The sequence below is a fragment of the Gracilinanus agilis genome, chromosome 1 (assembly GCF_016433145.1).
Source record: "Gracilinanus agilis isolate LMUSP501 chromosome 1, AgileGrace, whole genome shotgun sequence".
NCBI lineage: Eukaryota > Metazoa > Chordata > Mammalia > Didelphimorphia > Didelphidae > Gracilinanus > Gracilinanus agilis.
The window spans coordinates 724,140,988-724,167,547 of NC_058130.1; the positions used below are offsets into that span (position 1 = coordinate 724,140,988).

Below are 26,560 nucleotides of genomic sequence, written 5' to 3' on the forward strand. Positions count from 1 at the left end.
TGGATGGATGGGAGTCAGTGCAACCTCGGAATTTCAGGTCAAAGAATCAGGCTGAACATGCCCAGCAACGGAAACAAATGCTAGTTAGGATGGAAAGTCCAGTCCATTGATTTTTGTGTTTTTACATTTATCAAGGATCACAAATGGATTGTCATGGTAAACCACTTGGCTTTTCCTTATATTTGAAGACATGCTATTCATAGCCATTAAGAAAATTGTTTTAGCACTGGCCAATTTTTGATTAAATAAAAATCCCTCCTTTTTGACAATCTGTAGAAACCACTGAAATGAGGTCACAAATTTCTACCAACCAAACCATTTACCACACATGTAATTGTGACCTAGATATGTTCAAGTAGTGAAATTCTAACTTTGGTTTCTAGAGACTCAAGCACAATCCTTGCCCATGATACCACGAACAAACAGCCAAATGCCAACCCATGAAGAGTATACAGAGTAATTTAAATTTGTCAAAAAGGATCTCAAGTAACTTCATTCAGAAAGCAAAGATGTTAACTTAGAAACACATGGCTTCAGAAAATTAAGCACAGAAAGGTAATACTGGCCACAATTTTCCTATTGACACAATCCTCAGGTAACAAACTCCAAGACAATACAGCAAGCATAGATCCCTCTCCTGGAGTTTGAAAGTTTACTTTTCATCAGAACCCAAAACTCTTGTATTGCAGGTATACTCCCTGCACCTGGATCCCTATGGAAGGTGCTCCATGCATAAGAATGTGTTTAGCAGAAGATAACGCTTGGGTCACTGACAATCATGCACCTTTCCATCTGCAGGAGAAGTACATTCTATGATTCTGAACTCACTGGTGTGTCAGAAGTTTCTGATACTGCTTGGGGGAAAAGTAATTTCTTAACAGTCTCTACCTGTCTTCTAAATTCTATACATCATAGTGATTTAAATTGTATGTGTTTGGATAGTTTTGCCTGTTGTACTGAAAGTGGTCTGTAAAGATGCTGGTTCGGCCATAGTGATAGTCCCCGTGCTGAGGGAAAACGATTCCATTCTGAGATTTCTCCTGTGGGTTCCTATGGTGATCAGGATTTCCAAGGTCTCCGGTCACTACGGGAAGAAGATGCTTCTTGGCCTCTTGATTTGCATCATACTTGGTCTGAACATTAAAAAGTTAGATGAAACATTCAGCAATTTTTCACATGATGCCTGCCTATTGCCAAATCCAAAAGCTTAGTTTTTCAGAGATTCAAGCAAATTAGTAGTTTTAGAGAAAGGAAGATACTGGAACAATTTATAAACATTAAGAAGCCCAGGATAAATTCCTATTTCTAATAAATAACCGCCAATTTGTCTTTCTTTTCCTGGCTATTAAACTCCCAATTGTTCGTCAAACATATAATAAACTATGTGTTTATTTCTGTGCATATTTGAAGGACTACTAATGGAATTTAGGTTAGAAAAAGGAGACTATGAGAGGTTTAATTAAGGAAATGGGGATGTTTAGCTTAAAGAAGAGATTTAGGAACATGATCACTGTCTTTAAATATTTTAAGAATTGTCACATATTGGAATAATTAAATTCCTTTCAGGGATGGAGCTAGAAGTAAGCCTCAGAGTTAGAAAGACTTAGATTTAAGTCCAACCTATAACACATTTGGCTACATGATCTCAGGCAGTTAATTTTTAAGTGTCTCAGGCAATTCTCTATGGTTGAATAAGTTGCACCTCTGTATTGGCTGAGGAAGTTTTCTCACTGAGCTTTCTCTATACCAACAAATTCAAAGGTCTAAACTTCTCTACTACCCCACAAAAAAGAACATTCATCTTGGCATCAGGGGCAAAACCACAACAAAAGGGTGAAATGCAGAGGGCCAGACCTTGGTCCAAAATAAGAAGTGCTTCCTAACAAAGACAACTGCCAGAAAATTGGCCCTCTTGTTGGGTACTGGGTTTTCTGTCACTGGAGGTATTAAAACAAAAGCTGGATAATAATTTATGCTTTAGGTAAGTACCAAAATGGAAAGGGGTCTTAAGACTTCTAATTCTAAACTTTTTAGAAAATATATGAAGGCTAAGGGTAGAAACCATTTGGCCATTTTTTTCCAAAGGAGAGAGAGGGCTGCGGAAGAAGATCTCCTTATACACCCATATCAGACAATTCAAACATAGATGAACAGCTGCAGAGAAGGAAGTATTCTCAATTTTTCTTATTTGACTCCTCTAACTAAGGACTAGTTGAAGAAGTGTCTGCCAACCCCAAACTCTTATACCTATTTTTCACAGGAACTTAAAAGACAATTACTAAACACTGATGTTAATGAAAGACTAACCTGAGCTGGATTCATACCAGAGGCACTTACCTTATTATACAAGAAGACGCCTAAGATAGCTGTCATCATGCCCAGAACATTAGTGCTGGTAACTGGGTTGCGTAGCATTATGAGGGATACTGTGATAACCATGATCCTTTTTGTGGCATTTGCAACAGAATAACTCAATGGGCTGATCAAATTAAGAATACTAAAAGCAATGACGTTCTGTGCAAAATTACAAAATCCGCTGACTATTAGCAGCATTAAAGTCCAGGGCCACTGGGAAATCGAATTCTACAGAAAGGGAAATAAAAAATCCACAATGCAGTGTTACTTCAAAATCACAAGTTAACTCCACAGTGGAAAAATAAAAATTGTTACAGTGTTAGAACAGGTGTTATAACATCTGGAAGCATCAACAACTTACACAGAGTTCATTAGGGTGATAAATATCTTTCAGATACCTCATTCAACTCATATAACTGTCTTGTGATTAGATAGAATGAATACTATTAGTCTATTTTACAATGAGGAAAATAGAGGAAAAATAACTTATGCAAGGATAGATGGCAGACTTCAGACTCAAACACATGTCTTCTGACAATAAATAGTGTTCTTGACCCTGTAATAAATAACCTGCTTGTCATCTATAAGTTTTCATTCTTTTACCTCCCTCACTGGTTACTTAGCAAAATTCTGGACAGGACAGGAAAAAAAGAAAAAAAAAACATATTGCTTTGGAACAGAATATTAATTATATGAACATATGACCAGATAGAGATTGGGTCCTAGTAGATAAGCCAAAAAAGACTTTAAGGGGCCAATATCCTATAAGATCCCTTCTCAACATCTGTTCCGAATTGAGGCTGTATTCTATGGATTTCAAATTTAAGTTATGGAAGAGAAATGGTAAAGATGGATGATGATAAGAGTTACTATATTAATATCCATGAGGATAATTTAAAATGCCTTATGATAGATCTTCTTCCTATTGTATTCATGAACAGAATCTGAATAGGAAGGGACTTTAGAGGCGATATTTACAGAGAATGTTTTCTATAACAGCACTGGAAAGTTATCATCCAAGCTCCTCCAAAGCAATCTATTTCACTTATATATTACTTGAATTCATACATTCCTGCTCTCAGGGATTTCCCTTACCTTTTATATTTTTGGTTCACACTTAGGACTGTATTGGGATAAAAAAGAAGCCTGGGTATTCCCACAATCAGATGAAGATCTATTATACTTAATCTTTTGTTTCTAATTTTAGAGGATTGGTTTAAAAGCAATTTTTTCAAATCTAAATTTTTTTCTTTGCAACTTTCATTTTCTTCAAATACTTGAAAAGGGCTATCATGTTCTCTTAAGTCTATTCTTCTATAAGCAGAATATCTCACAATTGGTCTTCTATAAGACTTTCTCATAAATGCAGTATTCTCTATCAAAGTCTTTTCTAAAATAAGGCACTGAAAACTGAATGATAACATTTACACACTGCCTTGAGGTTTACAAAGCACTTTATCCAGATTATCTTATTTGATCTTCAAAACAAGCCTGAGCTACATACTATTATCTTCATTTTTAAAGATAAGGAGATTGAGCTTCAGAGAGGTTATGTGATGTGCCCAGGGTAACAGTGAAACTCAGCTCTTCTTTCCACATAGCCTCCTAAATGAACATAGTAGGCTCATAGCCTAAGAGTTAGAAAGGACCCTAGATGCAATACTAATTCCTTCATTAAAAAATAAGGAAACAAATGTCAAGAGAGAGCAAATTACCTACGAAACACACAGTCACCAATCTAGTTGCTGGCAAACCTGAGTTGAGGACCTGGGCTTCTGAATTCTAAGCCCAGTATATGTTCCACTATGCTATAGTTGTCTTCAACTAAAGAACTGTTCAAATCAATCGATGGTTAACAACTATGTAAGACATTCCTTAAGATGCTAAAAACAACTCTATAGACAGAACCATTTTCCTACTAGCCTATTAACAAATTCATTCAAACTCAACCTCAGACTCAAGCAACAATAACAAATAGCAAATCCTCTTCTATGATGTTCTCAATCACAAAAGAAAGGCCAAGAGATAAAGTATTCCAAAATGGGACAAAGCTAGATAAGCAAGCATGTATGTAATACCAAAGTATCTATTAACACACAGAATCTCTATTTCCTTATTGTAAAATGGCCTTGATATTTGCAGGTGCCTATAAAAGAGTACATATTCAAGTCCTGAATATCCATAAATAATCCTCAAATGGTCACTGAATACTTGGTAAGTATAGGATACTGTGTTAGAACTGAGTGTACAGATGACTAAGAAAATTCTAAACCACAGAAAAGCCACCATTTGTATTTGGCTTTGGAATGCACTTTTCAATTTACAGGTCAATACAGGTCTATCCATTTTAAACCAAAGAAGAACAATATGGCATAGGAAGATGTAGGTTCAAATCCTGCCTCTGACACCTGCTGTGTGACCATGACTATATTATTTAACCTGAGCCTCAGTTTCCTCGTCAGTAAAATGAGGGTTAACATTTGCAAAAACTGTGTCAAAGGATTATTTTGAGGATCACAAGAGATAATCAAAGAGCATTTTGCAAGCTTTAAAGCACCAGGCATCACCTGTTGTCATGTTTAGTATTAATATTATACCAAGTAATAAAGAGCCATGATGAAGATGTGATTCAATAGCAGTTGCAAAGCCTCTACTACTTTTGTCACTATGCCTCAAGCAGGTTATCATGGCATATTTGGATAGGAAACTGGGAGATCATGGTTCAAAACCAGGTTTTGTCACAAACATTCTAGGAAACATGGGGCAAAATCATTTCCTCATCTGTAAAATGTGACAAAAATGGTCCCCAAGGTCCCTTCAGAGTTCCAACATTCTATAGCACAACAGATAAAGCACACTTGATAAAAATGTTTTTGAATCATAGTCTGACAGACTAGAAAGAAGTGTTGGAGAAAAAAAGTAGAGAAACAGAGAAAGTCACAAGGTTTGAAAAGGAAATTGAGAGAAATGAAGAGGGAACTAATGACAAAAAAAAAGGGCAGAAGCAGAATGAAAAGAAATTCAGTTGCTAAAATCAGTATATGCTTTAGTTTAGAAAGTCTTTCCTCGAATCTGGGTCTGAAGATGGTAAGAGAACGAGGCTTTGAGAAAGGAGTTACTGGCCACAGACATTTCCTAGCCTAGCTATGTGACTCTGGGCAAGTCACTTAACCCCTGCTGCCTAGCCCTTAGCTCTCTTCTGCCTTGGAACCGATCCTTAAGTACTGATTCTAAGATGGAAGACAAGAGTTTAAAAAAAGCAAGAAAATGGTAAGAGATCTCCAACTTTCCATTATTTTTCTCACTGGAGAACTAAACAGGGATGATGATGACAATGAAGTCAACAAAAGAAAACACAATGGGATAACACAAAGAAGCTAAAAATGGAGATTTCTCAGGATGAAGGTACATTCCCAGAAAGGCCTGCTATACCTGGTGGAAGGTAGTAGCTGCAGGGCCACTCCTTTCTTGGCTTCTTACTGAATGAAAAACGGTATTATCAGTAAGTGCAATCGAACATACAGCACAGGAAGAACAGAAGCAGATTTCCTTCTCAATGGTTCAAAAATACAAGGCATAACAAAGAACCCTGTGTTAACTTATCAAATGCAAAAACTTTGGAAAGTTCAATAAAAAGTGATAACTTCAAAAATGAAGAATTTACTTTGGATCTAATAAGGAAAACAGATTCTTCAGTTTGGCCAACTTACCAGGTCATTCTCTACTAAGAAAGAAGAAAGGTCAACTAAAACCCACGTCGGGATCATAAAAAAGACAGCATGACATCCAAGTATGTTCAACAACCGAAGATGATGGATCCGTGAATCTCTCAGCACCTGAAAATACAAAACTCTTTAATTAGCTGGCTAAACTTTTCTGAAGTAAAAAAATTTAAATTCACAGGATGACAAAAGTGGGAAGAATGGGAAGGAACCTCAAAATTACTTTAGTATGTCCCTTAACAGGAATCCTATTTAATGTATGTCCAAGTAGTCACCCAGACTCCATTTGTAGACTTCAAAGAATGGGGGAGCCACCACATCCACCCCAATTCTGGGTAGCTCTAACTGTGAGTAAACCTACATCTATTTCTCTTCCACTTTCACTTACTACTGCCAGTTCGGTCAAAAAGAACAAATCCAATTCTTCAAAGTCATTCAAATACTTAAAGAGCAGATAACATGTCCATATTAAACATCCCCTGTTCCTTCAATTAATCCTTCTATGGTGTGATCTTCAGTGTCCTTTACCAATGTGGCTGTACTAAAATTTGTCAATGCTATTTTTCATGAGGTCCCTAGACCCAAAGTCCACAAAGAGTCTGATTTGAGAAGATGACAGTAGGTTCATTACCTACCTCATTATGAACTTTTAAGTATTTAAATGAAGTCCCAGATTGTATTAACTTTTTTAGCTGCCATATCATATCATCTTCCATCCAACAAACATTTATTAAATGCTTAAGCAGTGGTTCCCAAACTTTTTTGACCTACCGTTCCCTTTCCAGGAAAAATTTTACTTAGTCCTGTTATGATTAAAAATGATGAGGGCCGAGATCAATTAATTTTTTTAAAATTTTAATAGCAATTAACAGGAAAGATAAATGCACCTGTGGCAATCCCTGCGCCCCGCCCCTGGATCGCTGCAGCACCTACCAGAGGGTGGTAGCGCCCACTTTGGGAATCACTGGGTTAAAGTATAAAAATAAGCTACCCTCATAGAGTTTACTTCATGGTAACATACATCTATGTATTTAGTTTTTTTAAATTAAAAACTTTTACTTTCTGCCTTAGAATCAATACATAAATATCAGTACCAAGGCAGAAGAGCAGTAAGGGCTAGGCAATTGGGATTAAGTGACTTGCCCAGGGTCACAAAGCTAGAAGTGTTTGAAGTCAGAGTTACATATTAACTCCCATTGCTAGCTTTTATTGCTCTTCTGCCTTGGAACTTATTCTTAAGTATAATTCTAAGGCAGAAAGTAAAAGTTTTTAAATTAAAAAATCAAACAAACCTGCCTCTTTAAATTAACCCAGCTTAATAGATAATAAGACTTTTGGCCAAAGGATAAAAATACTTGTTTTGAGGACTATAAGCTTTTTATGAAAAGATGTTGTGTTTTTCTCTTTTTGGGGGGCTGGGGATGTTGGGGGTGGAGGGGACAGTGACAGTAACCTCCTCCAAAACCAAAATAAAGCTTAATGTTAGCTGAACTTAAAGGTTTATCATTTTGAATATTATCAACAATACTAAGTAACAGAAACTTACATTAATAGAACTCTTTACAATTTAATAGATGTTTTTCCATATACTATTTCATTTGATCTTGATTAAGAGCCATAGGAAATAGGTCATGAAACAATCATCATCTTTTAATAAGTTAAAAAGCTGAGGTTTAAAGGTTCACTAACTTACCCATAAACAGTCAGGATGAGACCAACCTCCTCATCCTGTCTTTTTAATTCTACTATCCAGCACCCCTTCTACTATATCAAGCTACTTATCTCCCTCCCCTGCCCCCAGCCAAAAACAAAAACAAAAACCCCAAATCAACAAGATTTGGGATGGGAACATCCTTAGGAAACCCACTACTGTACCAGTGACTGACCTTTTTGGAAAATATGTTCTGTAGGGAAAAGCAGAGGGTAGCTGCCAGAGCACTGATGAGTCCCCACATGTCAAAGGACAACTCAGTGACTGTGGCCAATAAGACACCACTGATGATGGGGATCAAGGATAAATATACCTGAAAGAGGAAGAATGGAGAAGGAACTTCAGTATATGTGTTATTATCATGGCCATGCTGCTATCACTGACTTGTGACCTGTAACAGGGTGTACTCCAAAGAAAAGTCTTCTAATATGGTCTGCTGCCCTCCCCTCTTCACTTTTAGCATTGGGAGGTAGGTGGCATAGTGGATAGAGTGCCAGTCCTGGACTCAGGAGGCTCTGGGTTCAGATCTGACCTCAGACACTTCCTAGCTGTGTGACCCTGGGCAAATCGCTTCTCCACCTTTGCCTAATCCTTGTTCTTCTGTCTTAGAGTTGTTAATAAGACAGAAAGTAAGGACTAAAAAGTGGATGCTATTTTTAACTCCATTTTTACAGATGAGGAGACTGATACAAATGGCAGTTAAGTGAGTTGCCCAGGGTCACACAGTTAATAAGTTTATGAAGCTGGATTTGAAGATGACATCTTCCTAATTACAGGTCCAGACCCACTGCTCTATCTACTGTACCATCTTACTATCCAAAAGCGGCTTCTCTCTAGTAAGTAAAGCAGCTCACTGATGCAATCACAAGTAGAGAGTCACCTTAAACTTATATAGAAATACAGTTTTCCTACAACATTGGGAACTTTGGAACATTTCCTAAGAATGTAGACTCATGATGGGTGAGGCTGCTAATGTTTTACATAGTAGATATTTAGCCTTCTTTACTTAGAAGGATCTTTTAACCCAGGACTTTTAGGAAAGATTATAAAGAAGCAGGTTCCCTGAGTTCTCCAGTGAATATAGACTCTCTCATGAAGAAACACTGTCCTGTTCTTTCCCTTCTCTGCAAGGAAGTTTAAACTTATCTGGGCACAAGGTCCAGTACATTAGGCTATAATGTACAATGAACACTAAGCTAGGAGTACAGGGATCCATTTAACTAGCTATGTGATCCTGGGCAAGTCACTTCCCTAATCTGGGCCAGACCAGATTGCCTAAAACTCTCCCTAAGAGGAATGAGCTACCTCAGTGTAGAGGTAGTAGGCTAACCCCATTAAAGTAAGTCTTCCTGCAGAAGCCAGATGAGGATTTACAGACATCAGAAAAGAGATTCCTAGTTAGTTTCAGATTAAACTAGATGACCTGGCAGGGTCCTTCCTATCCTGAGAACATGAGATTCAGTGACCTCACTCACAACATCAGCAATCAATTAATTTATGCAATACGGAGTGATGTGGCCTTGTGGTTTAAAGAAGTCGATCAATTAATGAACATTTATTAAGTGCCTCCTATGTGCCAGGCACAGCAGATAAAAGAGGCAAAAGACGGTCTTTACCCTCAAGGAGAAGTATGATGAAATATTCTTACAAAGAGTCTGCAGTTTTGAGTAAAGATATATAAGGAATCAAACAAAAGGCAACCTAATTTTCTATGAAATGGGCTAGGATCTAGAACACTTGACTGTGAGCTACACAAAATAAATTGGTTACCAAACACTGTTTTTAAAAACCTTCTTACAAGCTGACAATCCCACCATTGCAAATCCTCTATCTGGAGAAGCTATAGTTTAACTTTCAGCTGAGAATGTGATTGCCTCTGAAGAACATCAAGAATGAGTCTATAAGTAATAGTACTTTAGCTCTTTAAATAGTACTGTTGACCAGGCTAGAAAAAAAATTATTTGTAAAGCTATGTGCTTTTGGCATTACTGTTAGTGCAAATATTATTTCATGAGGACTTAAGAGACTCAAAAGACAACAATCTAGGTGCTGTTTTGACTTCTAAAGAGTTCCTGGATTTTACTCTAAGCAGAAAACTAGGTTTCCAACAGACTTGGAAATCTTTCCTAGTTCCCTGAAATTACCTGTTTGGCTCTCTCACCTACGTAACCAATTGTAAACTGTCTTGCTTAAGGGAGGGGAAGGGGTGTGTAGGAAGGCTCAGAGCCAAGTTCCGGCAGTGTAGCTCCTATTCAGCAATTGAGAAGATAGAGCTGGAAGGACCCAGGGAAACCATCTTGTCTGTCAAATGACCCTCCCTTAACAGAAGGAAAACAGACCCACAAGTTCATGAGGAATCTTCATAGTCACTGGCTCTAGGCTAGAGCTGTTTAGACTGCCCCATGCTGCCTTGTCTGAGTGTCCAATAACTGTCCATTTTACCTTGGTGCTCTGCTTCTCCTTCATGATGATCCGGGACAGCAGCACCACCCAGATCGGCATGGTTGCCTTCACTACAATGGAAGGAGTTTGGAGGATGGGGGATGAGGTGAGCTTAGGTGTTTTAAAAGATACACAGTTGATGTATTAGAGGAACCCTTGGGCAGGTCTCTCTTTTCACATACTTTTTGGGGTCTCCAACCCAACCAATCACCCCCTTAGCAGGTTCCTTCCCCCCCCCCCCCCCCGCCCTGTTCAAGCACCTTGCCCTATCTTCTCGGTCCTAGAGACCTCTATCTGAAGTCCCAATCAGCCTCTTCTATCCCAAATCAGATCAGCCCATCACAATTGCCTGAAACCTCAGTGATTCCCTGTTCCCTACTTTCCTACCAGCCCCCTTCCCTATTTCTCTATTTTCTAAGTTCCTAAGACCTCCCAGACCCCATCTGCTTTGTGGATTAGTCACTCTCCCTATCCTGTCCCACAAGTATAGGACATTCTAAAGCCTCTTTGCCTCTAGACTTTTAAATCCCAGGCCTGTTCTCAGTTTCCCACCAAGGCCAAAGAAACCCCCTAAAATTCAACCCAATCATTTGGTAATTAGCTGCTACCTGGACTAGAACCAAGACTACAAAAACAAAAATGAAACTGTCCCTCACTGTTTATATCATGACATTCTAATTTCAATCTTCAGCCTGTTTCCTACCTTCACCTCCCCAGAATTTCCTATGCCCCTCAATCTCATCTATCCTCAGGATTGGATTCCCCCTCCTCAACCTTCCACTTCCTTCTTTCTCAAGAGCCAGGTCCTCCTTCGGTCCCTGCTGGTTCCCTCTCCAGTTTCTGGGTGTCCCTTTTATCCCCTCAGTTTCTGGGGGTTTCCCCTTCCCCCTTAGCTCTTCAAGTCTTCAGAACCCCTGCTCCCCTCAGCCCCAAGTCTGCCCTTCAGTTTGTGGCCTGCCCCTCCCCCACATTCGCTGTTTTGGGGCATCCCTTTAGTTACCCAGTTTTGGGGATCCCCAGCTCCTGGAGACCTCCCGGGGTACTCCCTGGCTTAATGTTTGTCTTCCTTAGTTGCAGGGCCTTTTCTTGGCCTCCGGTCCTCTCTGTCACCCCGCCCCTCACCAGCCAGGCTCAGAGGCCCTTCCCCTAGCCCTGACACATTCCTTGGGCTGTGACTCCCCCGGCTCTAGGTCTCCCGGGGTTATGGATCCTCCCGGGCCCGCTCCGGGCTCCCCCTGGGCCTCACCGGTGTGTGCGTAGGACACGGGCACTTTCCAGATGCTAAAATGAGCCGACACCGAGGCGAAATACTTGCCGAAGGCGAGCGGGAGCACATAGCGCGGGTAAAAGCGGGGCGGCAGCGGGTCGGCGCCTGCGGCCCCACCGGGGCCAGAGCCGGGTCCCGGGCCGCGCGCGGGCGGAATGCGCCAGGCCCGCAGCAGCGGAGGGAGCCCCGCGCACAGCGCCAGGATGTGGCAGAGCGACACGGTCACGGGGAAGGGGAAGCCGCTCAGGATGATCTTGTTCACCACGTTCCCGCCCGCGCTCAGCGCGTACCACAGCAGGCACAGTGCCGCCACCCGCGCGCCCTCCCGCGCCCCGGCCCCGGCCCCCCGCGCGCCGCCAACCGACCCTCCACCCGCCGCCGAGGCCGTCACCGAGACCGCAGACGCCGCCGCCATCCTGCAGCTCCGGGGCCGGCTCGGGACCCCGCGCGCCGGCCGGGGGCGGGGCGGTGCCGGCCCGGGGACGCGCGCCGGGCCCACGCTGCCCCGCCCCCCATCGTCGCCGCAGCTTCATAGGCTAGAGCTGCGTCTACGTCATCGACAGCCGACTCACGTTGAGGCATCGACGTGGGCTGCCTCCGGGAAGGGAGCAGTGGAACTTGTCACTTCCGGCCGCGTCGGAAGCTAACTTTGGAAGTCGAGTGGCAGCTTTTTCTTTCCTGTTGCAGTGGTGTTTACCTTTGCCTAGTTGTGAGAAGTGTGTGTTGGGATTTCCTTAGGGAGGCCCTGCCCTGGGAAGGGTGCAGGGCACGCGAGAGGGAGGTCTCCAAGGAGAGGAGACCTAAGACTGCCTGGAAACGGAGGACAAGAGCTTGGGGAGCTTGCCTATCGTCTGGGCAATTATCCGATGTAGCGCCGCCCGTGCCGCGAAGCACCCGTGTGACCTTTGGGCAGATTTCTTAGCCAAGTCTTTGATAACAACAATGATAGTTATTTATCCGGTGGCGCCTACTATGTACCAGGTGCTGTGCTAAGCGATTTACAATTATCTTATTTGATCCTCACAACAACCCTGCAAGGTAGGTGCTGTTATCCTCATTTTACAGGTGAGGAAACTGAGGCAGGCAGGTTGTGACTTGTCCTACGTCACGCAGTACCTGACGCCAGATTTGCATTTAGATCTTCTGACTCCAGACCAGTCATTCTACCCACTCTGTCACCTAGTTTGTCGCAAGCAAGAGCTTTAACCAGGGTTATGCAACACTGTGACCAGCATCAAAATTAGTAAGGAATCTAGAGCAGAGATCTAGTCAAACCTTACTTTTACGGATGAAAATATTGATCTCTCTTCCCCAAGATAGTCAAATTTAATTCTCCAGGGTCTTGCAGGCAGTGACAGCGGAATTTTGTACTCAAAGTTGTTCTGGTTCCAAATCCAGTGTTCTTGCATGTTCTCTTGATGTTTCCTTGAGTGAAGAGAATAAAGGTGTAGTGAGTGGGTGGAGTCCTTGGACCAAGGTTCACTCTGACCTGTGTGAAGACATAATGGTAAGGATCTATTATGTCCAGCACTGGGGATCCAAAGACAAAAAGGGAGCTGTCTCTGCCTTCCAGGAATTTACTAAGGAGGAGAGACAATTTGTAGATGCAAAATAAAAAAGTCAACCAGATAAATTGTAGGGGAAAACTGTAAGGAGGTAACTGTGGGGTGTAAAAATCAGAAATGGGTTTATGGAGGTGAAACTGGAATTTTGCTTTGATGACAGCTCGAGATTTTAAGAGAAAAAAGTTAGAAGGCATTACAGTTGAGAATAGAATGGAATAATTAGGTTACAGTAATGGTTCAGGGAGATGTGATATGGGCCTGAAATAAGATGGTAGCTGTGAGTGAAAAGAATTTCCATATCTAAGGCCTTATCTTTTGAAGAGAGGTTATAAGTTTACCCCAGGTGAGGGGAGGATGACACAGAAAACTTGCCAATTTGGGTGACTAGCATAAATAAAGAACACTGAAGCACAGGTCAGCAGAGCTGGGTTTAAATCTTTTCCTTAACTAATTTCTTTCATTCTGGAGTTGTTTTCTCCTAACCAAAGGTAGGCTAGGTTCTATTCAATAAACAGCACCTACCAAGTTTAGGGCACTAGATTTCTAAGAGCCTTTCTAATTGCATTTCATGTTGGCCAGGTGACTTAGAATTGCTCCCCTCAGTTTGGTTAGCTGTAAAATGAGGCTCTAGATTGCACTACCTATGCCACCCAGGACCATTGTTAAAATGGGAGTAAGCTTACTGAGGGAGGCCTTCCATCTCTAAACTAGTTCCATCTTCACATAGAAACAAAATAAGGATATTGTTTTCACAAAAGGAGAAACCGAGCCAGATGGAGTAAAGGAACCCACCTATTGCCAAAATGGTAGTTATTGGCAGAGCCACACTCCAATGTAGTTTTCCCGACTCATGTTGCTGTATGTGTGCTACTTTCACTGCTCCCCTTCCCCAACTGCCCTAGAGAAAGAACATAGCTTTGTCATCCTATTAGAAAATTAGGGTGGGACATGGACTATATTAGAAGTTGTCTAATCTGGAACCTCTTCTGAGAAGCCAGCAAGTATGTAGCTAAGAGTAGACAAAGAACCCAATATTCGTAACTGGCAGCCAGGGCACTTTGCAGAAAGATCTAGTGAGGCTTGCTGCTTTCCTGGATACAGTTTAAGCTAAAACATTACAAGTCATCCCTAGAGCAAAAGTATGGGCTGTAAAAAATCAAAAAGGAGTTCCTCCAGAGATGCAGTTTCTGTTATATAGATTATATTTCTGAACTTGCTAAGATGTTCACTTAAATTCATGCCAGAAAAACATAATTTTGTCTAAAGGTTTTAATCCCAACTCAGCTAACATTTTAACCTTGGCTATGTCATCTGAACTGCTCTTCAGTTTCCTCATCTGTAAAATGAAAAATTTGATTTGAACCAAATAATCTTTAAATTCCTTCTAGCTTCACTTCAGTGGTCTGAGGCCTCTCCCACATCAAGTGGCTTCTGTAAATTAAAAACCTTTGAAGATAACAAGACCTGAGTTAAAATTTTGCCTGGTAATAGCTATGTGACCCTGGGAAAGTAATTAGATTTTTTTCAGACTCAAGTTTCCTTGTTGGTAAAATGGGAATTAAAAATTGAATGTTATAATGTATTTAAAGCCTGCTGTAAATTAAAAAACCCTATATAAATGTGAGCTTTTACCATAATTTAACATTTAAGTATTTATTTCACAAACTTACCTCAGTTTGCTATCTCGTTTCTTTAAAATAGATGTCTGAAAGTACTTCTGGTAGAACCAAGGAGCAAATCTAGGGAACTTTTTATTATTGTTAGGAAATTTTGAGACTGCTGACAGTATGAAGGTTATCAGGTAGGTCAATGAACTACTTTTGGGCACTAGAATCCTATAATCTTTGCCCTGTATTCTTCCAAGGCATAGACAGAACTTATAGGCCACCTTACAGATGAGGAGTGAGGCCTATAGAATTACATTCATTGTTAAAAAGGCAAATTGGCAAAACCCAAATCTTCTGGTTCCAAGTCCAGTCCTTGTTCCACTATGCCATGATGTGCTTTCCAGCTTCCACATTTTAGAGACAGGGAAATTAAAGGCCACTGTGGCTAAGGGACTGAGCCAGTTACAAAATAAATTAGTAGCAGAAACTAGTTCTGATTGTATTTATACATAAAAACAGAATCTTTGCAGTAAGACTTTTAGTCTCTTGGAGGAAGATTTGCTTTTGAAGAGGTAGTATCATCCTAGTAAAGCCAAAGATTTTGAATAGATAACATCTGGTTTAATGAAAGAAGGACTGGTGTTCTAAAGTTATTACTACCTTTCTAGGCCTTGGTTTCATTTGTAGAATGAAATTGTGCTACATCATCTCTAAAGTTTCTTCCAGACCTGATATAATGTATAGGATTCTAATTAGAGGATTATTATTTATTAATTAAAAGATCCTTTTAAGGTCCTTTAAAAATTTTATAGTCACATTCATTGCCTCAAAAATTCAGTGTATATACAATAGGTGTTACATAAAGTGTCTAAGATTAAAATTTAAGGTTAACCTATGAGACAATACACCGAAGTACAAGGGTTTAAAAAAAAAAATTCAAGGTTAATAGAAGTTTTCAGCACAAAATAGCTAGAGAAGTACATTTTAAAATATCAAAGCAGCTATATCAATTTTGCTTTGCCACTAAGACAATAGAGGTTCAGAAGGGAATGTGACTTGTCCCAAGATGCAAATCAAGTTAACAGCAAAGTGAGGACTAATCCAGGGCTCCTGACTGGCAATCCAAGTCTCTTCAAAAATACAAGGATCTGGCAAGGCTTCCTGGTAGGGTTGTCAGTTCTATTAGAATGAAACCTCACATTACGGAAAAGATTACTGTGGAATAAGCATAAAACCTCCTCAAATAACTTATTCCTACCTCAGCACACTTACACTGTACCTTAGTAAGAAGGCACCAATTTGATTGCAGAGTTTGATTGGTGGAGGAGGGTTTGGAATACATGATTCCTTCTAAAATCTGGCTGCCACCAAGATTTACTGATTGGTCTCAAAAGTGCTGCTATTATATACAAAGCTTTTCCCTTAAGTATAACCTCCAATTTATAGATGAAGAAATCAGGGCACAGAGGAGGTCTTAAGTTAGTGGTGTCTCTGGAATCTTGCCACAGCACCCCTCCATGAATGGATGTTTGGTGAAATTTTCTCTTCTCAGATTTTTCTGACAAATAATTCAGCCAGAATAATAGAAATGGGGTTTCTTTAAACCTCTGGTAAATAAGTGACCAAGAGCAATGGACACTGATGCCATCCTAGGTAAAGAGGCAGTTGGTAGTAAGGCTAGTGTCTCTTTCTTAGGGAAAACATAGATATGTTAATCCTTTTTTTCTATCTTACTGGTACTGGATGCCATCCATATAAGATATTGAAATATTTCTTCAGAAATAATGACCAATTCTGTTAGAGGAACATTTTTCTTCTCTTCCTTCCTTTCCATCTGTTCCACTTTTGAGTTTTCATTTATTTCATTTATTCCCCCTTCTCTTATTAATCCTATGGTTTCTACTTTTCATTCCTTCTGCTCTTTTCCCACGTACCAACTAGCTGATAAAACTTGTCATTTCTCTTTTCAAAACCAGACTTGACCCATCTCCCACCCATCTTTTTTTTAAACCCTTACTTTCTATCTTAGAATTAGAACTGTGTATTGGTTCAAGGCAGAAGAGTGGTAAGGGCTTAGTCAATGGGGGTAATGACTTGCCCAGATTCAACCTAGGACCTCCCCATCTCTAGGCCTGGCTATCAATCTACTGAGCTACTCAGTTGCTACCTTCTACACCACTTCTTCTTCTTTTTTTTTTTTTTAAACCCTTACCTTCCGTCTTGGAGTCAATACTGTGTATTGGCCCCAAGGCAGAAGAGTGGTAAGGGTAGGCAATGGGGGTCAAGTGACTTGCCCAGGGTCACATAGCTGGGAAGTGGCTGAGGTCAGGTTTGAACCTAGGACCTCCCATCTCTAGGCCTGGCTCTCAATCCACTGAGCTACCCAGCTATCCCCGCCTTCTACACTTCTTGATGTTCACAGTCACTCTTTTTAATTCAGGTCCTCACTTGTCACTTCTCTGGACCACTGCAATGTTGTCTATCAGTCACCAGACTCCAATCCAATATCCATAAAACTGTCAAAGTATTGTCCTTAACTACAAATCTGGCCAAGTAAAAGCCTTATTAAAAAAAAAAAAACTTCAGTGAAAACTCCTCTACTTGGCTTTTAAATATCATTACAAGCATCCAGCTTTCAGCTGGTCTTTACAGCTTCATCATCTATTATATCTCTTCCCACTCTAATGGCACAATCAAATTGGTTCCTATTCTTCACAATATGTCTACCCCCCCCCCCAACACCAAACACTTGTACCAGCTACAGGCCAAGTGTGGAATGAAGTTTCCTCCTAACCACTGCCTTGTAGAACTCTTCACTTCCTTCTAGATGTCTCAAATACCACCTCCCCAAAATTTTCCAGACACCTCAAGTTGCTTGTATCCTTCTTCCCTCTACTGTATTTTTTTAATTTTGTATGTATTTATATGTATAACTCCTGCATCTGGGGAACAGAGAATGTTTCACTTTTGGTCTTTGTAACCCCACCACCTGGCAGTACTTGATACGAAGTAGATGCCTAATAAGTATCTATTGATTTCTCTCCTCTCCCTTTTCCTCAAATCTCTAATTCTAAGGTGGAAGGAAGTTGAAGGCGAATCTGTTGGAATTGGTTGGAAATAAATGAGTGAGGCTGTCTGAAATGAATCAGAGATAGTATGGCAGAACAAAGAGCATGTTAGTGTCAGGCATTAATAAGAGGATCAACCCAAATAGGTAGTTTTATATTCATACTATGTTTTGCTTAATCATAATTTTTTAAATTAAAATTCTTAATATTTCCATTGGAGTTTGGAGTAGAGGAACAATTTTCCAAAAGAAATTTAACTGGATTCCTTCTAAGAAAATGCTTTTTGTGTGTATGTGATAAGAAGCTTGTGCAAATTGTTCTTCTTGACTAAGATACTCTGAGCTGCCTTCATATAACATTCTAAGCAGAACTGAAACTTCTAGGTTACTGAAATTCTACATATTAAATCTAGACACAAGAATCATTTAACTTTGCAGTTCTTGTCTTGATAGTATATATAAAATGCTCATCTTTGTTGAATCATATACTTGAAAACCCATCCTTCCATTTCTCTTACAAGTCCATTCTTTCTGCTTTCCTTGGGTGAGGAAGAGCCTGGATAGAGTATGGGAGAGGATGAAGATGGAGTACAACAGCAGAAGACATGGTTAACAGTTGGAGGGGAAAAATTATTAATAATTCACAACTTTTTTGTGCAAATTTTTTTTATTTCCACATTTATATCACAATGTGTCCACTTAAAGGACCAAATAGCAAAGTTGCTCCCTTCTGCATCTGGAGAACACAGAAGTCTAGTCACTGTACATTCACTAAGGCTCTTTGTTTTTGCAAATCGCGTTTATGATGAATATCCGTAAGGCAAACAATATCTAAAGGAATGGTAACAAGTATATTTCCAGCATACAAAACAGGCTCCCTCTTCCCTCACAGGACAGTTACACACTAGTAGCACCCGCAGTTACATTTTTGGAATCTAGAAAATCTTAGTTTTCTAGAAATTTGCAGGAAGGGAGAAAGGACAAAAATTATTTGGCTACTGGGCAAGGGTAAGGGAGAGGGCTTTAAAAAACTAAATTTTTGCAGCATTTCTTGGAGACTGGATTTAAACCGAAACCAGACTAAAATATGTGGATGCCTACGGAATGTAGAGTTGGAAACTGGGTAACTGCAGTAGTGCATGGCTGCAGTTTGAAAAAAATCTCTGCACCATGTGACTTAAAATAACCCAATCGTTCAACAGAGAGATGATGCAAATACAAATAAAACTACAGCTGTTGCACACTGTCTCACAGACATCTCACTGCCAAATTTAAAAAAAAAAAAATCAATGCAAATAAATAGATGCGTACTTTTAAGGTAACTCTTCCACAAGTATTCTGTACCTGCCTGTAGATAAGATTCCGGCATTCACATGTGCTGGAAATCATTTGAACCTTTTGGGGACTAACACTTTTTATAGCTGGTTTGCTATAGAGTTTTGAACTCAATTCTTTGTCCTTCGTACGCCCTTCCTTTGCTATTTTTGTTAGTAAACTGGTAGCAGCATTTCACAAAAGAAGAACTTAGACAGAAGAGCTACAAAGGATCAGCCCCTCGAGACCCTCATCCAGGCCTGTATCCAGGACAAGAGGTGCACTCTCCATGTTAAACGGCATGGAGTCTGCCCTGCTGTGTTTGCTAATTGCAGATGTGAAAGCATTTTAGCAACCTTCTATTCAGTCTAGGCAGACATAAGGCAGGATGTTCAATCTACCATCATCACCGTGTGGATCTAAAGATATGCACTGCGTCCAATCATACCAATTACCCTGTGTATCATAACAACCATTCACCCCTGGCCAATGGAGTTGCCGTATTCTGTTGAGATCATCATTTGTGATCTCTCTACTAACTCCAGGCAGGTCTGTGGATATACTGTTTGGCACCAGAACATGAGTCTTTCTAGCTTCTCTTCTAGTGCTTTCTTCCTGCTTTAAATATTCAGACATGAAATAATGAGCTCCTGGTGTTTGTACGCCTGATGAGGAAAGCAAACTACTCTGTCTGTTTAAATAAGACTGAATTATTTCATTTCTGGACAACTCTTTCCAGTTCGTTTGTTCAAAAGGACTCTGCAGGTTGGTTTTTTGTTCCGGCTTGTCCGGTTCTGTCCTGTGCTGGTCAGCAAGGGCAGGGATATCTACCTGCAAAGAATCCTTTTGTGTTAGAGGTTTAATTTGTCCAGTCATGGGATCAAAGGTGATTTTTCTCTCTTTTAATCTGACAGGCTTGACGCCTCCTTCTAGAACCTGTCCATCTAAGTTCACTGTGTAGTCTCTAGATCTGTACCTTTTCTTCTTCTTACTGTCAGACCCAGAAGCAGCATTGTCATCACTGTCCATCTTAGAAGCCTCTGGAGAAAACCCCACCCGTGGCATCAGGGGCTCCCCAGGTGGCGAGCTCACTTTGCAGCCAGGAGACATGTGCTGGAGGGTCCCAAGATGCCGCTGATGACTTTCAGAAGACGTGTGTTCCTGCCAGTGCTGAGAAGCCTCTACTCCAGGCTGATGGGAAGCCTCAGGTCTTTTCGCAGGTACCGGAGGTGTTGAGGGCTGCATCAGTGATGGTGCTCGTGAAGAGGGTGATGAAGCCTGGGTAGCATCTAAGAAGTGGGACCTTTGAGATGGACTAGGCAGAGAACCCTTTGGTGCATATGTGGGATGCTGCCTGACAAATGGCTCGTGCCTTAGATTGCTAGGACTAAATGAACAGCGGGGACTCTTAGGTTGGTGCTGTCCTATAGGTTCTTCCGGTTTTTCATGGTGCTGAAGCACTGTAGTCTTTAGCTGTGAGGAAGTGCTGGAAGGCTTTACAAGTCCGGGAGAACTCGTGTGAGGTTTGACGGCATTGACTGGTATCTTACTGTGTTTATCATTCTCACTGTGTTCTGTCCTGCTGCTTTCAGGCCCTGTATGCAGGTTGACATCAAGAGGGCTGGGGAAATTTTCAGGGCTTCCCCCAATCCCATTAGTTGGAAGGGGAGAAGAATTTTGTAACAGTTCATGGCTAGCTTTGGAAACTTTGGAAGGAGGGCCTTGATGTCCATCACGGTGTTCTCCTTTTCTTTTTCTATTTCCCAGTTTTTCTGTTTTCGGGGAGTTCAGCTTTTGAATGTCATTTCTATTTTTCAACTCATGAATGGGTTTGGACCCAGGAACTGTAGCAGGTGACACATCTGGCCTACAATTGTGAGCGCCGCCATTTGCTGACCCTGGTGGGTTCGGCAATCCCCTTGGCACCGGTTCATTCTGGGTCACGGGTTCAATTAACTTTTGCCAACTCCGCAACAATTTCTTGGCACGTTTGGCAAGTTCTTCATTTTTCGTCTTCTTTCTTACATCATTGATGAGTTTTCCTAGCCTTGTTTCCTGCAACCAAAGAGAGATATTTTATCTACAAAAAAATCATAAGCATCCTGAGTCAGAAGCATCTTTATAAATAATATTCTTAAGGAATGGAAAATCTATCAAAATTCATAAGGTGGGGAGACTAAATTAGAACCAGAGCAAAGGTAGGAAATTTGTGTTTCCCTAGTAAAGTTTTTAAAAATTGAGCCCTCAATGTGTTACTTAAGATCCATATAACATATTCAACTTGACACATATACATCACAAGGTAAGCACACTATAGGCACTAAAGAAAAATATATTTACAAAAAGCCATATTTTTTAATGCCTCTCATTGTACCTACAATACAGGTGGGCAATATTGCTTGTGGGCAAGCAATACACCTTAATACATACGTATGTATGTATGTATGTATGTATGTATGTATGTATGTACATATACCTGGATGTAATGCCCTAAGGCAATTGCTTGTCCTTATACAAGGTTCTGAGTTGAATAGAAGCAACTAAAATTCTGATCCAATTGTTTCTTTAAGCAAAAACCAAATGCAAATAGAAATAAATCAGTTTTCTTGATTCCAGTACACTTAAAAAAAAAAATTTAACGTACAGGCATAATGCTACACACAGAAATACAAACTGAAGGTATGCTCCAATTCACAAAGAGCAGGAGATTTGATGTTCAAAGCAAAATCAAAGCTGAGAAGACTGTAGTAAAATACTTCAGCTCAAAACTGCTTTGGGACACTTGTGGGTTCCTGCCAAAGCTAAGGAGTATGACACCGGGATAGTCACCCTCATACTTTTCAGTATTACAAAATTTTCTTATAAATAGGTCATACCTACCTCAAGTGCCTCTTTGGTAATGGGATATTTCTCCAAGCTGGAGATAACTTCCAGCACTGCCACCATGTTATGGATCTGCAATGATAAAATCATAGTTATTAGTTTCATTTCCTTCCCCTAGCACAGTGTAAAGAAATTGTTACATACATTCAGTCCACATCAGGCTTCTTTCCTGCAAAGACAGGAATTAAGTTTCTGGCAAACATCTCAATCTCATCTCCTCATCAGTAGTTAAAAGAAGGGAGTAGAGGAGATAAAAGAGAGGGAGAAAGAGCTTTCCAAGAAAATATGCAAGGGAAATGGGTTGAGTTAAGCTAGTCAAAGGCAGAACAAACTCCCCAAAACAGTTCTGGACCTGAAGACAAAGGTTTAGAAAGCAAAGGAAAGCCAAGTATAAGCAATGATAAAAAAGGAGACTTCTAGGAACAATATTACAGCCATGCCATTCCATATCCCAACTAACCTACAGTGTTTAGTCCTGTGTGCCAAGATCCTGTCTAGTTCCTGAGAATACAAAGTTTGATTTCCTGCCCTTTAAGAGCTTACAATCTAGCGGAACAGATAGATACAAACAAATGATAAAATTAAACAGAAATTGCTCAGCACAAAGGTAAAGAACAAAAGTATTAAAAGATAAATTTTAAGGAGAAACTCATCCGTTTTTCTGGGGAAGTACAACATAATTTAAAGTTTTACCATAGCTTAGAACCATCACCATTCCACAATGCTGAACTAGGATATAAAGATGGTATACTAATAAAAATTAAATCCAGATTTATGCTTATAGAAATGGGATATAATGATTATTTTCTTCTGCTATGTAGCAAACACTCATCTTTCAGTAAGCCACTAAAAATTTACATGTTGCTTAATATACAGATTTGAGATGAAACTGACAAAATAACCACACTAATAGGAGAAATACAAATCAAAACTACTCAGAAGTTTTACTCATATCCAGGGAAATGACACAGACACCAACAGATGGAAATGTTTTATGCAGGAGTAGTGTTGGAAAGAGAAGCACAAAACTACAGTGTTAGTAGATCTGTAACTTGGTCAAACACTTGTGGAAACCAATATGGAACGATTGGGTGGGGTGTTGAATATAAGAATATACATTACCATCTGACCCAGAGATCCCATTGCTAGGTCTACCCTACACCTCCAGTAAAACACAGAAATAAAAGTAATAAAACAAATTATCCATACTAGTCCTTTGTGTAGAGTCAAAGACTTGGTCACAAAGTAGGTGTTATCTACCAACAGGAAAGCAAATTGTTGAACATAAACCCGGCACCATAAGAAACAAAGATGAATTCAGAGAACGATGGGAAAACTTCCTATGAACTGAGTGACTGAAATAAGCAGAGCTAAGAAAATAATTTACCTAACCACAATGTGAATGGAAAGAAAAAACAAGCTGAAAGTGAATTCTATACACTTGCAATGACAAGCCTAAACTATGAAAAAAATGACAAAATATATCCCTATCCCTTTGCTGACATTGGTCCTTTGTGTTTAAAGAGGACCAATTGAATTTAAGTCCAATGATCCAAACCCAATGGTCAATTAAGGGGAATGTCTACCCCTTCTTCATAGAGGGTATGGAAAACTACATGCACTCAACATTCAACTTGGCTCATGTGTTGGTTTTTAGGTTGTTTTAGTGGTGTCTGACTATTACCCCTTTTGGGGATTTCTTAGCAAAGACACTGGAATGGTTTGCTATTTCTTTCTCCAGCTCATTTTACAGGTGAGAAAAACAGGATTAAGTGACTTGTCCAAGGTCACACAGTAGCAGATGTCTGAGGCCCTATCTAACTTCAAGCCAAAACTCCATCCAAAGAAATTAAAGTGTCAATCAAAAGAGTTAACATCTATAAAATGGTTTGCAAAGCTAAAAGCAAAATGTTAGTGGTGTGATGATAAAAAACAAAAAAGATAAAGATAAAGACTGAATCCATAAGCAAAATGATATAGGGATATCTCCTATATGAGGAAAATCCTGTAGGTCAATACCTTCTCTCACTTGCATAGGAAAATATATGACATGCAAGTTTGGAAGAGAGGCTGACTGAAAGGGAAAAGAGTGTAATGGATATTCTGTCCCAAACCATCTATGTATACATGCCCTAGATATTGCCATTTGCTTGACCTCAAAGGGGAAAACTAGAACCGATAGGGTAGAAAAGTTGGAGAAAATATTTATGATTCGATAAGGACATTCCAACAATGTGAATTATACAAAGTAGAATATTGCCTCAGTAGATCCTGGCAAACAGAAGGAAAAGAAATAGAATTATTGTTATGGAAACAACAAATATGAACTCGGACAGGCTTACAGATAGTAAAAGCTAGAAGGACATGGCATACTATGCTCCATTGGGCCACAGGGAGATGGACACAATTGAACAATTACAAAGACCTTAAGTGCGTGATCATTGAAGGTATTTACAGCTAGATGACCATTTGTCAAGGATGTTACAGAGGGGATGCTTCTTTTGGTTAGAATGATAAAAACTATACAAGATATAGTGGTAAAAAAACAAACACTACACTAGATTTGGAGTCAGAAGACTTGGGTAAAAATCCTAGCTTTCCTAGCTAGGAATCTCTCTGGGTTTAATTACTTTATGTGTAAAAATAAGGGTAGCTGGGGATAAGCTTGGGGAAAGACTACTGGCCTAACTTCAAACATGAGTCTCAGAAGCATTGGAAAACCAGTGTTTACAGACCTAGATGCCTTGACAGAATTCTAAAACATCAATACCCTACGTTGATGCTTAATCATCACTACTCAGGCAAGGGCACTGATTACTTATTCTTCCAGCATGCTAAGGCAGGCAAATTCCCAACTTGACATCTACTTATCCTTATGATTCAGAATCAACGTATGTTAAGGTGAAAAGTGTTATCCTTTAACTTAGTAACCCCATCCCAACCTTTCCTTTCATTCTTATCCTTAACCAAGAAGTTACATCCTCTGACTTCCCTTTCTATTATATCTTTTGGAACTCTTGGTTTTTTCCTTTCTTTTGATAGATAAAACAAAGAACTTTATCTTATCTTTTTTCTGGGTGGCACACATATCATGCAAAACATATTTCATAGTTTGCTTTTGTAAAAGAATAATCATATCAAACCCAAACCCCAAAAAACTAAAGTGAAAAATAGCATGCTTTGATCTGCATTCTGACTCCCAATAGTTCTTTCTTTAGAGGTGGATAGCATTCTGTGCCATAAGTCCCTCAGAATTGTCCTGAATCACTATATTGTTGAGTGTAGCTAAGTCTTTTCACAACTGATGATTCCTACGATATTGCTGTTACTGTGTATAATATTTTCCTAGTTCTGGTTATTTCACTCTGCACCAATTCATGTAGGTCTTTTCAGCCCTTTCTGAAATCATCTTGTTCATCATTTCTTACAGCACAATAGTATTCCATCACTACCATATACCACAGTTTCTTCAGCCATTCCTCAATTGATGGGTATCCTTTTAATTTCCAATTTTTTTGCTACATCAAAAAGGCCTGCTATAAATATTTTTGTACAAGTAGGTCCTTCCCCATTTTTTACTATCTCTTTGAAAAACAGACCCAGTAGTGGTATTATAGGATCAACAGGTATGCATAGTTCCGAATTGACCTCCAGAATGGCCAGATCAGTTTACAACTTTCACCAACAATGCTTTAGTGTCCCAATTTTGCCACATCCCCTTCAATATTAATCACTTTCCTTTACCACCATATGGGCCAACTGACAGGTGTGAAGTGTTAACCTCAGGACCTCTTGGTTTCTTGTTAAACCCCATTTATCTTGGATCTTTTAATTCTTTCTATCAAGTTAATGTACTCTTCCTTTAAAATCCACTCCATCTATCTAAATATTACCTGCTCCAAATCCTTATTAGATACCTACCAGTCTTTATTTACTAGTGTAGAGAGAGACAGACAGAGACTGACACTCTCACTTAACCACTCATAAAGAGAAAGTTATACACTTATTCTCATTATCACCTAAAACTGAGCTATAGCTATCAATCAACAAGTATTTATCAAGCAGTTGCCATGTGTCAGCCACTGTGCTAAATGCCAGTAATGTAAAGAAAAAAGCATTAGCAGTCCTTGCCCTTAAGAAATTCACAGTTTAAAAGGGAAGCAAGGGGGCATCTGGGTAGCTCAGTGGATTGAGTCAGGCCTAGAGACGGGAGGTCCTAGGTTCAAATCTGGCCTCAGACACTTCCTAGCTGTGTGACCCTGGGCAAGTCACTTGACCCACATTGCCCACCCTTACCACTCTTCCACCTAGAAGTCAATACACAGAAGTTAAGGGTTTAAAATTAGATAGATAGATAGATAGATAGATAGATAGATAGATAGATAGATAGATAGATGGATGAAATANGATAGATAGATAGATAGATAGATAGATAGATAGATAGATAGATAGATGGATGAAATAAAAGGGAAGCAACACAAGACACAAGAGTAGATAAAAGGTAACCTTAAGAGAGAAAGGCATGAGCAGGTGAAGGGCTCCTGTGGAATATGGTGTTTGACATAAATCTCTACAGGGCTCTTCTAAACCTTTTTCATCCCTCTTCAAACATCCCATGGCTCACCCT

At 39.9% G+C, this 26,560-nt stretch overlaps 2 protein-coding genes across 2 annotated transcripts in view; both read right to left on the reverse strand.

Moving 5' to 3' along the window:
* Positions 1 to 723: 723 nt before the first annotated feature.
* Positions 724 to 11,912, reverse strand: SLC35E1 (solute carrier family 35 member E1). The gene is made up of 6 exons (XM_044685328.1): positions 11,477 to 11,912; positions 10,231 to 10,301; positions 7,964 to 8,101; positions 6,066 to 6,191; positions 2,338 to 2,583; positions 724 to 1,133 (listed from the first exon to the last, which is right to left on the reverse strand). The coding sequence occupies exons 1-6, from the start codon at positions 11,910 to 11,912 to the stop codon at positions 903 to 905; spliced, it is 1,248 nt and encodes a 415-aa protein (XP_044541263.1). The 3' UTR covers positions 724 to 902.
* A 6,486-nt stretch (positions 11,913 to 18,398) lies between these two features.
* Positions 18,399 to 26,560, reverse strand: part of MED26 (mediator complex subunit 26) — a 112,361-nt gene continuing 104,199 nt past the window's right edge. Inside the window, exons 2-3 of the mRNA XM_044671604.1 lie at positions 21,931 to 22,005; positions 18,399 to 21,105 (exon numbers count right to left, since the gene is read on the reverse strand). Coding sequence (XP_044527539.1) covers positions 19,414 to 21,105; positions 21,931 to 22,005 — 1,767 coding nt within the window. The 3' untranslated portion in view covers positions 18,399 to 19,413. The remainder of the gene's footprint in view (positions 21,106 to 21,930; positions 22,006 to 26,560) is intronic.

Bases quoted from the DNA above. Each gene is read 5' to 3' on its own strand.
- SLC35E1 (XM_044685328.1), bottom strand. From the start codon at position 11,912: ATGGCGGCGGCGTCTGCGGTCTCGGTGACGGCCTCGGCGGCGGGTGGA. The intron at 10,302-11,476 runs GTGAGGCCCAGG...CTTCCATTGTAG, and splicing joins CGTGTCCTACGCACACACCG to TGAAGGCAACCATGCCGATC. The intron at 1,134-2,337 runs GTAAGTGCCTCT...TTTAATGTTCAG, and splicing joins GCGTCTTCTTGTATAATAAG to ACCAAGTATGATGCAAATCA.